The sequence below is a fragment of the Oryza sativa genome, chromosome 8 (genome assembly GCF_034140825.1).
Source record: "Oryza sativa Japonica Group chromosome 8, ASM3414082v1".
NCBI classification, from domain to species: Eukaryota; Viridiplantae; Streptophyta; class Magnoliopsida; order Poales; family Poaceae; genus Oryza; species Oryza sativa.
This window is the reverse complement of record NC_089042.1, coordinates 20,615,533-20,632,115: the sequence shown is the minus strand read 5'-3', so window position 1 is coordinate 20,632,115 and position 16,583 is coordinate 20,615,533. Positions and strand designations below refer to the sequence as shown.

General features: G+C 45.2%; 1 protein-coding gene across 1 annotated transcript; it reads left to right on the top strand.

Annotated features, from left to right (window-relative positions):
- Positions 1 to 13,450: 13,450 nt before the first annotated feature.
- LOC107277560 (F-box protein KIB4) lies at positions 13,451 to 14,885 on the top strand. Its single transcript, XM_066303660.1, has 2 exons — positions 13,451 to 14,404; positions 14,661 to 14,885. The coding sequence occupies exons 1-2, from the start codon at positions 13,451 to 13,453 to the stop codon at positions 14,883 to 14,885; spliced, it is 1,179 nt and encodes a 392-aa protein (XP_066159757.1).
- The last annotated feature ends 1,698 nt before the right edge of the window (positions 14,886 to 16,583 follow it).

The window sequence follows — 16,583 nt, the reverse complement described above, 5'->3', positions numbered from 1 at the left end:
CTCCAGAAATCCTGATATTTATTATGCTTTAGGGCTAAGGAGTACTACCTCTGTTTCATATTGTAAAACTTTTTAGCTAGACACATTAACTTTTATATGAATATGAGCAATGTTAGAAAGTCTTATATTATGAAACGGAGGAAGTATCGTAGTACCATGTCATGCATGATATGCTTAACACACTCTTAAAATAGTTAATTAATCAACAGATTGACAATATGAGTGTATCCACCGCGCCATGTATATATAAAAATTCAAATTCAAGCGAACCATGCATGATCGACTTACTGCTTATTTTCTTGGTTCATTTTTTGTGGTTGATGCATGATCGATAGAATTTGCTGGGGCATGAAATTAAATTAACTAGTAGAATTAAAACAAAGAGTACCTCTAGGGTCCTAGAGGTACCGAGACTAAGAGGTAGAGTAACTAGTAGTATTGAATGTACCAAATTGTAATATTACCCGGCATCAATTAAGGAAGGGACCGGTAGGGACTTTGTGTTTATGGAAATCAGTTATAATTCTACTTATGTACACTTCTTTTTGAATTTTTAAGCTTCTCATTGAATACCCGTACGTGCTCTCACTAATGGAGAATGCATCTTTGATGGGTTGGGCGAAAACCACAATAGTCCCGATTTCAATAAGAATCTAAAGATCATTTTTAGTCCCGGTTGAAAAAGATGTCAGGCCCATTACCTTTAGTCTCGGTTAGTATAAACAACCGGGAAAAAATACCTATCTTTAGACCCCGGTTGTTTATACCCACCGGGACTAAATACCAGAGCCACACACACCTCGATCATATCGCTCGTCCTTATCTAGCCTCGATCTCCTCTCACAGCTCTAACTCCTCCACTCCTCCTCTAACTCCTAAACTCCTCCTCCCCTCCGCCCTTCCCCTCTCGATGTGACGGCGGCGGTGACGGGTAGGAGGCGGTGGTGGCGGGCAGCGGCGGCGGTGGCGGGCAGGAGGTGGCGGCGGCAGGCAGCAGGCGGTGGCAGCGCGCGAAGTGGGAGGCGGCGGGCAGCGAAGGTCGCCCTCCCCTCCATCGGATCCGGTGGGAGGGGCGACGACAGGCGGCGGCGGAAGGCGGTGATGCCCTCCCCAGCAGTGTGAATATTTTTTGAGAATTTGTTTGATTTTTTTTTGTGAAATTGTTGTGCCAATAATATGTGGATTTGTGATGTATGTGTAGATTTGTGATGTCAGTTATATGTAAATTTGTGATGTCAATGTTCAATTTTGTGATGTTGATCTATGTGATTTTGGTGTGAAATCAATAGGCAAAGAACAATGAAAAAGAAAAAGAGAAGAATAGGCATTAGAGAGCCTAGCACTACCCTCTTTTGTTCTGGTTGGTAACTCCAACCGGGAATAAAGATTTCCCTCTTTACTCCAGGTTGGTAACACCAACCGAGAATAAAGATCTGTCTTTGCTCCCGGTTATTTTAACCGAGACTAGAGGTGAGCATTTTTAGTCCCGGATTCGTGGTCTCGGTTACAAAACTGGGACTATAGGGGTGTTACCAACTGGGAGTGATACCCCTTTCTCCAGCGGTGTTTCATTTGTTACAAATAGAAGAATATATATACACGTCATAAACAATATATTTTGCAAGAAATGTGTTATGTTTTTACCATAGGAAATATTCATGTTAATTTAATTTATATTTTTAAAAACTTGACCAGCAGCGGATTTGCTATCCACTTAGCTAGATTTTATTTTTTTATTAAAAAGTATAAAGAAATTTATAAAATTTACAATCAAAGTAGTTAGGGTGACAAATTAACTGACACCGCAACTACTTCATTATCCCAGTAAAGATGTTTGTAGATTTGTACTAATAAGATGTACCAAAAACACCAAAAAATTATATCTCTGCCTCCTTTACACGTATAGTACCATTAGTTCGTACGTACTTCACAAACAGAAGAGTACATCCATTAATTTAGTTTAAAAAGTTGACACAAATTTACTTGGTACATATAGAAAAGTAAAGGGAAATGCTAAATAACAGGATCCCGTCGGGACGGGACAGGATCCCCTTTCGTCCACCGCGTCATCCACCGCTGCAGCACGAGACGAAGGGATTGGCTTGGAGAGAGAATGGCGGCGCCGTCGTCCCTCGCGTCCTCCCACCTCATTGACCTCCACCGCGCAGGCGGCGCGTCGCCGTCGCCGCTGCCCCGGTGCATCCGCAGCAACTCCGCCTCGGGTGCTCTCGCCGCCACGCGCAGCGCATCGTCGCCATGGCCGGATCCGGCAAGGTTGCCATCCTCCTTCCTGCTTAAACCAGTAATACAAGCAAGCGATGCCGTCCTGGAAGCAGCGTCGGAGCTGGGCCAGCTCCTTGGACACGGCGACGGCGGTGAAGCCGTCAATGGCGTGATTGTACGAGCAGACCAGCCGCAGCTTGCCGCCGGCGGTGGTGTTGCCGGGGAGGAAGGGTAAGTACTAGCTCGCTGCGCGCCGTCGTCGTCCATGCCGACGGTGGCGGCATCCGGCCGCGGCCTCAGGAGGATGATGTACTCCTTATACTCCAATTGATCCTACCTCCTTATACCTCCCAGGTTTCACATAATCCTACTCAAGTATCATTTGTGAAACCCGCATGAAACCACTGTACTAGACATGATACTAGATAGGATCATGTGATACTTCACAAGTATCACACATAATGATATATACTTTTGAGGATCATGTATCATGATACCTGGGTAGGATCATGTGATACTTCACAGGTATCATACGATCCTACTAAAGTATCATCTGTGAAATTTATAGGATTATGTTACCAGACATGATACCTAAGTAGGGTCATGCAGATCCTCCTAGGGTATCATCTGTGAAACCTGATGATAGCAGACATGATACAGATGAGGATCATGATACCTTCCAGGTATCACATGATCCTCCCAAAGTATCACTTATGAAACCTGGTGAAACCGAACATGATACTAAGGGGGATCATGATGCCTCCTAGGTTTAACATGATCCTACTCAAGTATCACATGATACCTCATAGGTATCACTTGATACCTCGTAAGTATCACCTTCTATGTGGTAAGAATCGTATGATACCTTACAGGTATCACCTGATACTTTACAAGTATCACATGATACGTGATAGGAATCGCCTAATACCTTATAGATACCTGATACCTCGCAAGTATCCTAACATGCATCAGGTATAACCATCAAGTATCAGGCGATTCCTACCACGTATCAGGTGATACTTGTGAGGTATCAGATGATATCTATCAGGTATCATATGATTCTTACCACGTATCAGGTGATTACTTGCGAGATATCAGATGATACCTATCATGTATCATGCGATTCTTACCACGTAGAGCGTGATACTTGCGAGGTATCAGGTCCTGATACCTAGCTGGTATCGAGTGATACCTACCAGGTATCATGTGATTCTACCACGTATCAGGTATCAGACGATTCCTATCACGTATCAGACGATACTCGCGAGGTATCATGTGATACCTATCAGGTATCGCGCGATTTCTACAAGTATCAGGGTAATACTTGGAAGGTATCATATGATACTAACTAAATACAGGAGCTGGGCGTCGAGGCGTCGAGGTATCGTCGCCGACGGCCGCGTCCTCCCCCGTCCACGCTCCACACTGAACCCGAACCTCATCGCCGGCAGCCGCATCCTCCCCCGCCCATGGTCCACATCGGAGCTCGTTGCCAGCGACCGCGTCCTCCGCCGGGACCTCGTCACTTGCGGTCACGTCCATCGTCCACGCCTCAGTCGGTGGCTGCATCCTCCACGCCGGAGCTCGTCGCCGGTGCCGCCGCCATCACCACGCAGGATCCTCCGCCGTGCACGCCCCACGCCGAAGCTCGTCGCCGGCGCCGTCTCTGTCACCATGCAGGATCCTCCGCCGTCCATGCGACCATGCCCCATGCCGGAGCTCGCCAGTGGCCGCGTCCTCCACGCTGGAGCTCGTCGCCGGCAGCCGCGTCCTCCACGCCAGAGCTCGGTGGCGGCGGTGGCGGTCGCGTCCGCGCCGCCGACGTCAGCCTCATCTATGCTGCTCCCATGGTGGCCTTCATTCTCGCGTCTGAGGGAGGTGGACAGGGAGCGATCCCGTTGGGACAGTATCCCAACGGGATACCGGTATATAGCAGCTCCCAAAAGTAAAGCCCAAATAGTGAAAGCATGTCCAATCGAGCATGAATATAGCTGAACCTATGAAATTTATTTAAAGACGATATTAATCAGGAAATGATCAATCACGCACATCTGTACGCACCTATGAAACATGTGGATCGGCGAGATTAGTCACACCACACATTAATAACCGAGTCATGTCATGTTTGTGTACGACAAAGTTGACATTGCTTGCTCGAGATTTTTTTTTCTTTTGAGAAATATTTGATTTCAACACATTAGTAGTACTCGTACCTGCTATATACTCCCTGCATCAGTAAATATGAGGGATTTATTTGGTCCTAAGAATTTTAAATACTATATATTCCTTCAATTACGTCCATTTTAAATTTCATTATATCTTATCCGCAACCACACTCTTAACATTCCACCATACTTTACTCAATGAGGGGAACACACTAGTAGAGAAACGATTTTTCCGTGCGGTCAAAAGTGATTTTCGCGTGCGGATCTTCCAACCGTCTGAAACGAAGTATCTGTAAAAATCGCTATTTTTGCGTGTGGATGGCGCACTTGCACGCGAAACATCTGATTTACGCATGCGGGGTGGTTATGTTGCCCGCACGCAAAATTTATAAACTGAAAAAAAGAAAATCCAAAAAAAGAAAACCATAGCCCTAAAGCTGCTGCCGCCGCCCTCCTTACGGTCGCCGTCGCCGTCACGGTAGTCGGATCCGGCTCCTCCTCACCGTCCGAGCCCTCCCACCGGCCGCCGCCGCCAGATCCGGGCGGGGGGCAGCCGTCTCCGCTGGATCCGAGCGGGGGGTAGTCGTCCGCCGCTGCGAGCCTACTGCTCCCAGTCGCCCACCCCGTGCGCATGCCTTGAGCCCGCCTCCGAGCCGCGCGGTGCCGCCTGCCGCGCCCGTGCCGTCTGCGCCTGGTAGTGTGAGAGAGGTGAGAGAGTGAGAGAGGATAGAGAGGTGAGAGAGTCAGAGAGAGGATAGAAAGGATAAGGATGAGGATGGGTGGATTTGATAAAATTTTAAAGTGTTGAGGAGGGAAAAGAGGAGGAAGGATAGATTTGTAGGTAGGTTTTTAAGAGGCCCGATTTTCACGTGCGGACGTGAAAACGGTCCGTCTGTAAACTAAATAGCTCCTTGTCCAGGAAAATCGTTTCTCCACTAGTGGCATACTCTTTCTTATCCTTAATCTCTTTAGAATCCTTTATATTTATGGGCCGAAGGAGTCTATAGCTAAAGGCATCAACTTAAAAAAATGAGATTTGGAGGGAGAGACGTTCCTCCGAAAAAAATTTAATAAGAAATTATGAGCATGTATGTTATGATTTGAACACAGGACCTTGGGATTAAAACCACACACCTCTTACCACTGCACTATCAAGTACATCTCATATCAAGTGATACGGGCTAGATCTCATCCGTATTTTGTTAGCTTTTATTATAGATAGATAGATGTGGCACATACATATGGTGTACACTGTTCACTAGACACAGATGCATGGTACCTTTTCTTGTTTCTGAACCTCACTGCTCATATAACTGATAGCTACTATGTCAATTGCATGGTACTGACCTGCTAAAGGGAGTATCCATTCATGGCAAACAGTGTATGCTTTCTAGAGATCAGAATGTCTTGTCATCTTGATTTCCAAACTTGTATCTAGCTTATTGGGGAAGTAAGATTTAGAAAATGTATGAATATTTTAAAAAACTAATTTTGATATGAATGTAAGTACAAAATAAAAGATTAAAACATGGAAAAAAAATATATGAATGACTATTTTGCATTTGAGTAAAGATATTGTGCGTGCTTGTTTGTTTTCGCTTTAGATTGCATATCTTGTTTGTGAATTATTGTATTTTCATGCTGAATTCCACCCAAACAATATGACATGTTTCATGCTTATATATGAATATTTTTCATACTCCCTCCGTCCCATAAAAATTACATTTCTAGCTAATTTAGGACAAAACAGTAGGATTAAAAAATGACCACAATGACCTTATTTAATGAACCAATTGCATGCACACATTTCATATATACAAATGATTAAAAGGAAGTTTGAGAGAATTAACCCATATAATTAGCATACTTAAATTACAAGCTGAGAGAACTTAAGGAAACTTATCTAGATGAATCAATTTGCTGGGCCCCACATGGCTAGAAATACAATTTTTGTGGGACAAAGCCTTAGAGCTAGAAATGCAAATTTTTTTAGGACGGAGGTAGTACATTTTTATGCGCATAAGAGCAAGTTTAATAGTATAACCAACTATTGGCTCCAAATCATCTATTGTCAATTTAATAGCTAATTTCATACAATAGTTACATATAAATATGTACTATATAATTAATGTCTGGTCCCACCTATCATACACGCATACATCTTGGGGTCTGTGCTACAGCTGGCTACAAATCTGTAGCCCGCTGCTCTTATCTCTCCTTTTTTATATTTTTATAGCTAACTTATAGTCTGCTATTGTATTTGCTCTAAGGGATCAACTGCATCCGAGCTGTTCCACAGTCATAACTGGCCGGTGACCAATTAATACTGATCAGATTGTAAGCTGCAGTAGTGGTCAAAACGCTTTAGACATTAGGGCGGTTTGTAACAGATGGAGCCACAGTAAAAGTGCAGTGAGAAAATTCATTGTCCAAGATTTTTGCAGGATGGTCACACAAAGTAAAGCCAGGGGAGCACTAAAGTTCCTGTCATCCACCAAAGGGGCATTTTACTGCTTTTCCTTGATCATGACTTTACTTTTTCAGAAAGATACCAGACAGTAGTATATTGTGATAGTGAATCATGAATGCATTGATGCAGATGCATATGTGTGTGGACTCCTGTGGACTTGTCACAGATAGATACACAGAGGCCACAGACTGCTGCTTGCCTGCTGCCTTGAGGCAGGAGTAAAGGGCAAGATCTCAGATGTTAACATAGGGATGAAAGGACCAGCAAAGGACATGAAATGATTCTGTAATCCATTGCTTTATGATTGATGAGCTTTTCCCCTCCTCACTTCACTGCTGTCCCCTAGGCCCCTTGTCACCGCTCCCACACATATAGGGATACAAATTGGGGTGGATCTATATAGTTTGAACGATCAAAGTTGCATGGAGCAAATTAGGCCATCTTCAATGCGTACCTTCAGATCAGAGCTCTGCTCATGGTGTTTAGCTACCATTTTCCAAGTTGGAACTGTGCCCCTGCAAAGAAACGTGACGCCCAGGCAAGGTACGTATGTGCGGCTTTAGTGTTCTTGGCCGCTTTTCGCCAAGCCACGGCTTGTGGCCATGCGTTGGGCGTAGACCGTGCCCTCTTTATCTTGTTGTCTTAGAGAGTGCCCTCCATTGAAAGATGGGTGTCTTATGAATAATCTTAGTCCATATGGCCCACGTGAGAGCATTGCTATAGGTGTGGCCTCCACTCGAGATGCCCTTTAATAGAGGTAGATTAAATTTGCTCTCTGAATAATTTGTATCTCTTTCTTATTGTTGGCAGCTCTTTAATGTGTTTTCTTTCATCCATGGTTAGATATTGTTGTATCTTATTTCAAGCCAAGAGCTATGTAATAATTGTTGTAGCTTTTGTTAAAAAATAATGGAGGCATACTTGTTCAGTAGTTTCTATATCTGATTTTGATTCCACCTTAGTGAAAAATGTGACATGTATAGAAAATGATTGTGGTTTAACTTATATGTGCTTAAATATTGGCAACATGAGGAAGAGGTGAAAAAATAAGTTGACATATTGCCTTCATGAGCAAGTAAACATGTATTATGGAGTGCAGTTTATTCACCATCTTACAACGTAGCCCTACATCCTTATGATTACTCCCAAAACTTCCAATGCAATACGAAAGCAAATGGGTATTCACATGTCCAATCCCAACACAGAGGAATATATGCAGGACAGGATACAACATTATGAGTGGACCCAAAACCCAACCAAAGAGCAATCGCCTAGGCTAATCGATTCTTTTATATAATAGAATTCATTTTAGCCTTTGCCTCCAAGAAACTACAACAAATTAGTTCAAAGGATACACATGTTTAAAGACTGTTAAAATCATAGTTTGATGGTCATCAATGGCTACAAGCCCACAACACACTGTAAATAACATGCATTAGTGCCTTACGGTTAACATATATATGTATAACCTTTCATTTCCTCCATTCCAAAATAAATTAATTTTTCTCCTATCCAGTACATACTAATACATAAACAAAAAGATTACGATATCCTCACTTTATCAAACCTTAATACAACTGTCTCATACCTTATCTATTTCCAATGTGTTTATCATCATCTACCTACACAAACTCTAAATAAACGAAAGAGGATAAAAATAATTTTATTTTAGGAGGAAGGGTCTCTACAAAATTAGCTAGTCTGGTCACCAGGATACATGATACACGACGAGTGATGTCGGTCCATACCCGCTGACTACATCTTATACCCCTCCCTGCCCCCCTTTAGCTCTCTCTCTCTCTCTACTGTCACCATTCATTTTTTTGCATGTGTGCCTATGCCACTGACGCAAAAGATCGGCCATGATGATGGCCTCATGATATGGGCACTGCTGCATGGGCACAACTCTCATTTCTCTTTTACAAAGGACAGAGGGCACAGTACAGAGGGGTTGGGACCCAGGGACCAGTTCACTGTGCATGCAACCACCTCTTGGTCTCTTTCTCTCTCTCTCTCTCTCTCTCTCTTCCTATCTTTGTTCAGTGCTAGCTCTCCTCCTGGATCGATCGATCATGGAAACATACTTTTCTTTTATGCTTACATACACGTGATTTTGATATGAGTTATCCTTATCATCGGATGTACGGTCAGATCAGCCGACAAAAGATGTGGTTTAATATTTTTCTAGCTGTGCTTTTCATCATTAATTTTTTTATATACTACTGTGTGTGTGTGTACGGGGGAACTCTCTTCAGGAATTGTGATGTTTGGTGTGACATGTGAGCCTCATGAAAAATGCATTTTTAGAGCTTGTCTAGAAATATTTTTTATGCACGTTATGATGTCATATATTATGTCTAGAAATATTTTAGAGTTAGCGCTAATAAGTATCTCTCTGTTTCTTTTTGTTTGACGCCGGTTAGTTCAAAATTGCATTATTCAATGTCATTCATTTGGAAACAGAGGTAGTACTATGGATGGATGATTTATCATCATTAACATAAATTAGTCTCATCTGCACCAAATTTAGCGCATACTACTTTTATATGACACTAGCTAGGGTATAGAAAAATAAATTTGAGCAAATTTGCACCAAGTTGCAGTGTGAAATCTTAGTCAAACCTCATTGTATGTGAACATTAGGATAGGCTTCATATTCCTCCTCATACTGTAAGGATTTTTGATGTTTTTCACGCGAATTAAGGAAATAGGTGAGAAGAAATAGTTTTGTTTTGAGATAAATTTCAACTATGCGTATTTGCATGAGCAGATCTATGTTTGGGTCATACACCTGAGCCCGGCCCACCATGAAATAGGACACATTCCAAACAACATGTTGAAAAAACTAATAATTTCATTCGCAGGCCTTGGGATATGTGGCCCGGGTGGCCTAAAGCCTAGATCCACCTTTGCATGCATGTTACATGCACATGTAGGTTTTTTCTTAAGTAGAAAAAATAGAGTAAATTACGTCCACAGTACATAAACTTGGTAGGTAGGTGCGATCTAGTGTAACAACTTGAAAAATGATCATTTAGATGCAACAACTTGGCTAGTACGTGCATTTTGGTTTAAAAATCAATATTAGACACCACACCTTTTAAACCACGTAGTAAAAAAAGCAGTCGCCGTTGCCAATAATCTAATAAGCATAATGATTGTCAAATAATAATGGTCTACATGTATTGTATTTGCTTGCTTACAATAAAAAATAAAATGTCGATTTGAAACCGAAAAATATAATGATTGTTAAAACTAAGTGCATAAAAATTATTGTAACATAATTTCCAAGCGATTTTATTAGTCAAACATATTCAATTGTACTCATGACTAATAATCTAGTAGTTATGCTTATAATAGATCAAACAAAATAGGTTGAATCATTTGTATGTAACAGAGTTTTGACCAAAATGCACTTGATTGCCAGGTTTATGTATCGGTCTGCATATTTTTCAACTTATTGTACTAAATCGTACCCATCTGCCAAGTTCTTGTACTATTGATGCAATTTACTAAAAAAATAATAAAACCCTTAATACCTGGAATACACTTTCACAACATCATCATCATCATAAGCCGCGTAGTTCTATGAAGTGGCCGTGATTATCATATCGAACACATTTGAACACAAGAATCCTATTCTAACCAAATCAATAATAAAGGAGGAAGATCGAAACCTTCTAAAAATGGAACAATAAATCATTAAATATGTTAGACCGCGTTAGCATGAATGGTCGTGTTTAGTTCCTCCTCTAATTTTTTTTTGATGTATACGGACGCACATTTAAAGTATTAAACATAAACTAATAACAAAATGATGCACCAGGAGTACTGCAGAGGACCCTTACTCCGTGTTGATGGTGATGGAAATGGCGAATTGAATTGAGTGAGAGGTTCCATCGGATTATATATAGATGGACCACAGTGTATATATTCTTTCTTGATCCTAAAATAAATCATTATAGCATAAGATGTAACATATCTTCAGTACTACGTACGAATCCAGATGGAAGTCCTATCCAAATTTATAGTACGATTTTGTCACATTTCATATTATGTTTGGACCAAACCCAATAAGTATAATGCATGTACCCAATAAAATTTAAAATCTTAATGGTTAAGAGTTATATTTAAACAAAATAATTTGGAACAGGAAAATTAATTGCATGTATGAATACGCCGATTTTATATTATAATCCGTCGAAAAAAAATAGTTACAACATATATTAGAGGGAGTATGCCTTAAAAATATTGTAAAGCCACATCGTTGAGGCCCCTTGAATGCTTACGTATTTGATGATTCTTCAGTATTCAGACAATAACACACAGTGACATGAAGACAGGAGCGATTGAAATTAATGGAATAAGTTCATCAGAGGTCCCTTAACTTGTCAACGAATCCAATTTTTGTCCCTCAATCGAAAAACCAGACACAACGGGTCCCTCAACTATTAAAACTGGTGCAGATTAGGTCCCTTGACGGTTTTGAGGGCGGTTTTGGCTGATGTGGCGCCTACGTGGCTGATTTGACTCGATCTTCATCTGACGTGGTATTGATGTGGCGCTTATGTGGCAATTCGATCTAAGAAAAATAATAAACCCCATGGGACCCACATGTCAGTTTCACACGCATTAATAAAAAATGGTGGGGCCGGGGCCCCACATGTCATTCACACCCCCATCTCCCTCTCTTCATCTCTCTCCCCTCTCCTCTCCCCATCTTCCCTCGCTTCATCTCCCGCCGGCGGAGCTTGCACGAGCAGCAGCGAGGGTTGATGTTGGTGCGACGGCAGTACCAGGCCGACAACGCCGTGCCAGGGTGCGACGGCGACGTCGGCAGCGCCGCGCCGGCAGAGGCGTGGTAACCCGAGGCCAGCGTGACCTCACCATCGCGGTCCCTGCCCCCGTTTCCACCGTCCTTCGGGCGGCCCTCCGACCTCGACGGCATCCTCTCCCACCAGCGCCGCCACACACCGCTCCCTCTCTGTCGCGTCGGAGAGAGAGGAGAGGGGAGAGAATGCAGTCCGGTGGCCGGCGGCCGTCGATAGGCGACACGGCGACGCGTGAGAAGGGGCGACGCGGCAGCGCGGCGACATGGGAGAAGAGGCTACATGGCAGCGGTGGACTCGGCGGGCTCGGCGGCGCGGAGGTGGACTCGGTAGGCTCGGTGCCTCGGCCTGCTCCCGCGCCACCTCCTCCCTCTCCCCGTGTGCTCGCGTCGGCCTCCCCGCCTCCTCCCTCTTTCGCGTGCCTTCACTGCCGGCCTCCTCACCTCTGGCCGGTGGGAAACGGAGGGAGTATATTTCAGGATGAAAATATCAGTAGAAATCTTCTAGAAGTAGCTAGATAGCCTTGGGAGCGATGGAGACTCCGGTGATTGATCTCAAGGGGCTCGCCACTACGACGAGCATCTCGAGAACAAGTTCTACGCCTCCGACCTCGCCAACAACCTCCAGCTGGACAAGGACGACGACGACGACGTCCTCGTCGACGGCAGCGACAACGCCCTAGCCGACCAGGTCGATTGGGACTGGGAGGCCACCTACTTCGTCCAGCACCGCCACAAGAACAATGCCGCCGACTTCCCAGACATCCCACCCGCGGCGAGGGAGTCCCTGGACGCGTACATCACGCAGGCGGTCTCCCTCGCCGAGTTGCTGGCCGGCTGCATCAGCACCAACCTAGGCCTCGGCGACACCGACCGCGTCAGGGACGCCTTCGCCCCGCCGTTCGTCGGCACACGGGATGGAGCTAGACGCCGTGGCACTCGGTGATGCCGTGACGGGGTTCTTCCCAGCCACGGTCGACCGCGTGGCCGTCGCCGAGGTTGAGCTTGTCCTTTCGCCCTGGTCCGCCCCCGGGCTCGACGCCATCGTGCGTGGCGTGACCCGTCTGCCGGGTTGCCTGGAGTCCCAGAGAGGAGAAGAAGAGTGATAGAGTGACATGTGGGGTCCACGCGGCCCCCACCATTTTTATTAATGCGTGTGAAACTGACATGTGGGTCCCATGGTGTTTATTGTTTTTCTTAGATCGAATTGCCACGTAAGTTCCACGTCAATGCCACATCAGATGAAGACCGAGTCAAATTAGCCACGCATGCGCCACGTCAGCCAAAACCGCTGAGGGACCTAATCTGCACCGGTTTTGATAGTTGAGGGACCTGTTGTGTCTGGTTTTTCGGTTGAGGGATGAAAATCAGATTCATTGACAAGTTAAGGGACCTCAAATTAACTTATTCCGAAATTAATTAACAGCACGAAACTACCGGCCCAGAATGAATAAATACTACAAGGCATATTGGGCCCAACCGGCCTCTTCAATTCGGCCCAATTCAATTCCCCAAAGCCCACGAATCCTGTTCATTGCTGGGCCGTATAGGCCCTGGATCCTTTTGACCCGTGTACCGAACAAAGCCCACGAATTTCTCGCGCACGCCTTCGTCGCCGGCGAAACAGCCGAGTAGGTCGACTCGTACTCCTGTTCATATACCAATTCCAATTCCAATTCCATTGCTGGAGAAATCACTACAGATCAGTGGATCGGCCGCGCGATCTGCTACATCGCCGCCGGCCACAATCCAAATTCCGTAATAATGGAGTTACCGCCGCCGCCGCCGCCGCCGCCGGCAGCCGGCCGCGACTGGTCCGACCTGCTGGCCGACATGGTAGACACCGTCCTCTGCAAGCTCGAGCTCCCCGATTTCATCCGCACCGCCGCCGTCTGCACGTGCTGGCGCGCCCCCGCCCTCGACCTCCGCCGCCGTGGCGTCTACTCGTTCCCTCGAACCCCCTGCCTCCTGTACATCCCCGCCGCCGCCGCCGCCAATGGCGGCAGCAGCACGCGCTCCGCCGAGCTCTACTGCCTCGCCGACGAGAGGCCCTACACGGTGACCCTCCCGGACCCGCCGATCGCGGAGCGCAGCATCGTGGGGTCGTCGCACGGGTGGCTGGTCACCGCCGACGCCCGCTCGGAGCTGCACCTCCTGAACCCGGCCACCCGCGAGCAGATCGAGCTGCCGCCCATCGCCACGCTGGAGCAGGTGAGGCCCATCCTCGAAGCCGCCGGCGACGGCGGCGACCTCCGCGGGTACGAAGTCTCCTTCTACGACGGCGACATGAGGGAGTACCGAGCTCCCGGCATCTACCGGCCCGACGAGCTCTGCGACCTGCTCAACATCAAGGCCATCCTGTCGTGCGACCCGTCGTCGTCGTCGTCACGCCGCCGCGGCGGCGGCGGCGGCGAAGGAGGAGAAGATGGATGCGGCGGCTGCATCGTGCTGCTCATCTACCATGTCTACCAGCAGCCGTCGTTCGCGAGGGTCGGGGACGACAAGCAGTGGCACTGGATCACCACCTCCTCCTACTACTGGTCTCCCTACTCCGACATCGCCTACCGCGACGGCGCCTTCTACGCCATGAACCTCCTAGGCGGGATCCACCGCTACGACATCCACCATTCCCGCGCCACGCGCACGGTGGTTCTCACCGACACGCTGGGGTACACGCTGCACCACGCGTACATGGCCTGGACGCCGTCGTCGGGGGACGTGTTGCAGGCAGGGTTTTAAATCTCTCGCTATAATCGGTGACATTGAGTCACTGACATGTAGGACTCACATATGCCTGGACCCATGTGGGTCCCACACGTCAGTGACTCAATGTCACGGGGAATGTCACCGGCGCAATGTCACCAAATCCCAATCCGCAATTTAGCCGTTATAGCTCCATTTAGCCCGCTATAGCTGTTTGAGAAGCTAACTGTTAAATGACTTAGGTCGCTATTTAAAATATTGGTCATTGCAGGTCTGGAGGTTGACGCATTTGCCAGAAGACGAGGAGGAAGAACTGCGTACGGTTGGATTCCATGTATACAAGGTTGACTTCGACAGCCAAGATGTCGTGCCTATCGATTCCTTGGAAGATGAGGCATTGTTCATTGGGCATAATGGCACCCTTTGTCTTTCCACCAAGGATTACCCTGCCCTGCTGCCAAATCACGTCTATTTTACCGACGATGATGAGTACTAGATGATGGGGCGCGCCATTGGCGCGCCGCCTGTACACAATTGTGCTACAGTAACGAGAAACATGCAGATTTCATATATTACACATTTATACAAGGCTAGAGATGAAGGATCATTCACTAATTTGTACTTGTCTTGTTGAAAAACATGTACATACAAAGCCAACATATACATACAATGCCAACAACAGTGGTATCATTATTAGTTAAATCCAGTTAGCTGCGAGTACTCTTTAGATGAGAGACTCCTTGTTGAGTATTTGCCATGATTTATTTGACCTGTACGACAGGAAAAATAGTTCAGCTCTAAAATAACACATGCAAATTGAAGGATAAAAATAAGTGCATAACACAAACATCATACCATTGGAGCCTCCTTGTGGCTGCTCAGTTTCTTCAGTATTAAACACTTCAATCTAACAAGAAAATGCAGCCAAGCTAATTTTTATTTAAATCACATTTACTCAACCTCAAAAGTTGTTTTTTAACCAGAGTTTCTTTTTTACACTAAAAGAAACTCATGCCCCAATAGTTTTTTTTCCTTAAATAACTATGTATTTAGATTTGCGAAAAAGAATAATAATAAACCCATTGCACCAGTGTTACATTGGCTACATAAGTTTGTAAAATGAAAATGCACTTGCATATCCCGAAGGTTTATACAAGCTGTTCTCTGCACAATTCCAGCAATCAACATTTTCTCTAATTTCACCACAACTCCACCACGCGAATGCCAGAATTATCATCTTCAAATATCAGTAAGCGGCCAACACGTGTGTATGTGCTTGCTTCAAGCATTACATAGAAAAATCTCAGTTAACATTCTTACAACAAAACCACTCATCTTTTTTAGTAAAGTCAACCAGAGACCATAATTGTGGTTTTACATCTAAACCTAACTTCGTTTGCGAATTTTCTTTGCGACTACTTTTTTCCCCTTGTCATGCACCAGTCTTTTTTCCCTGACAGGTGGTTCCTCTTTCAAAAGCAAAATAACTTAATGATACCTACATTGACATACTGCCAGAATCCTTTCTGATGGTACTAACCCTGTCCAACAGGACCAACCCATACTCCCATTTATACAAAATAACCCTTTCTGCATCTCTATCAGTGTGGCACATTTACACTAACAACATGAGCCTAAACCGAACGCCCAACATCAATCTTGGCAATTGGCATGACCCTATGGGTGACGAACAACCCACACTTCGCTTTCCTGTAGGTAACCCAGAAAATTTGATAATACAGTTTGCGAGAGCATTCTTCCCAATCTAGCCAATCCAAAGCAAACCCGTAAATCACCGTTCGATTAAAATCGAGTAAATGAAAATTTAATTTAATCCGTTGGCGTTCAAGAGTGGTCCTTGCAAGAGTGGAGAAATATCCTTGCAAGAGTGGTCCTTTCTAACTACAGTGCTGGCACACAGACCGCATAATAGTATAAATGACGACTGGGGTTAGAAACAGAGAGCCACACCTATCCTGCCATCACTCCATAGTGGGCTATAGGAAATCATCTCTATTTTCGACAACAAATACTATGCTATTCTAAGCTCATAGCTTCAGTTTTAAAAGACAAATAGCTGAATATAATTATGGAAACTACAATAATTCCATCAAGATAGCTATCGCAAAAGGCCTAAATGAGTAAAATACAAATAAAAAGCTATACCTCACCATAGAGAATGATAATAGGGAAA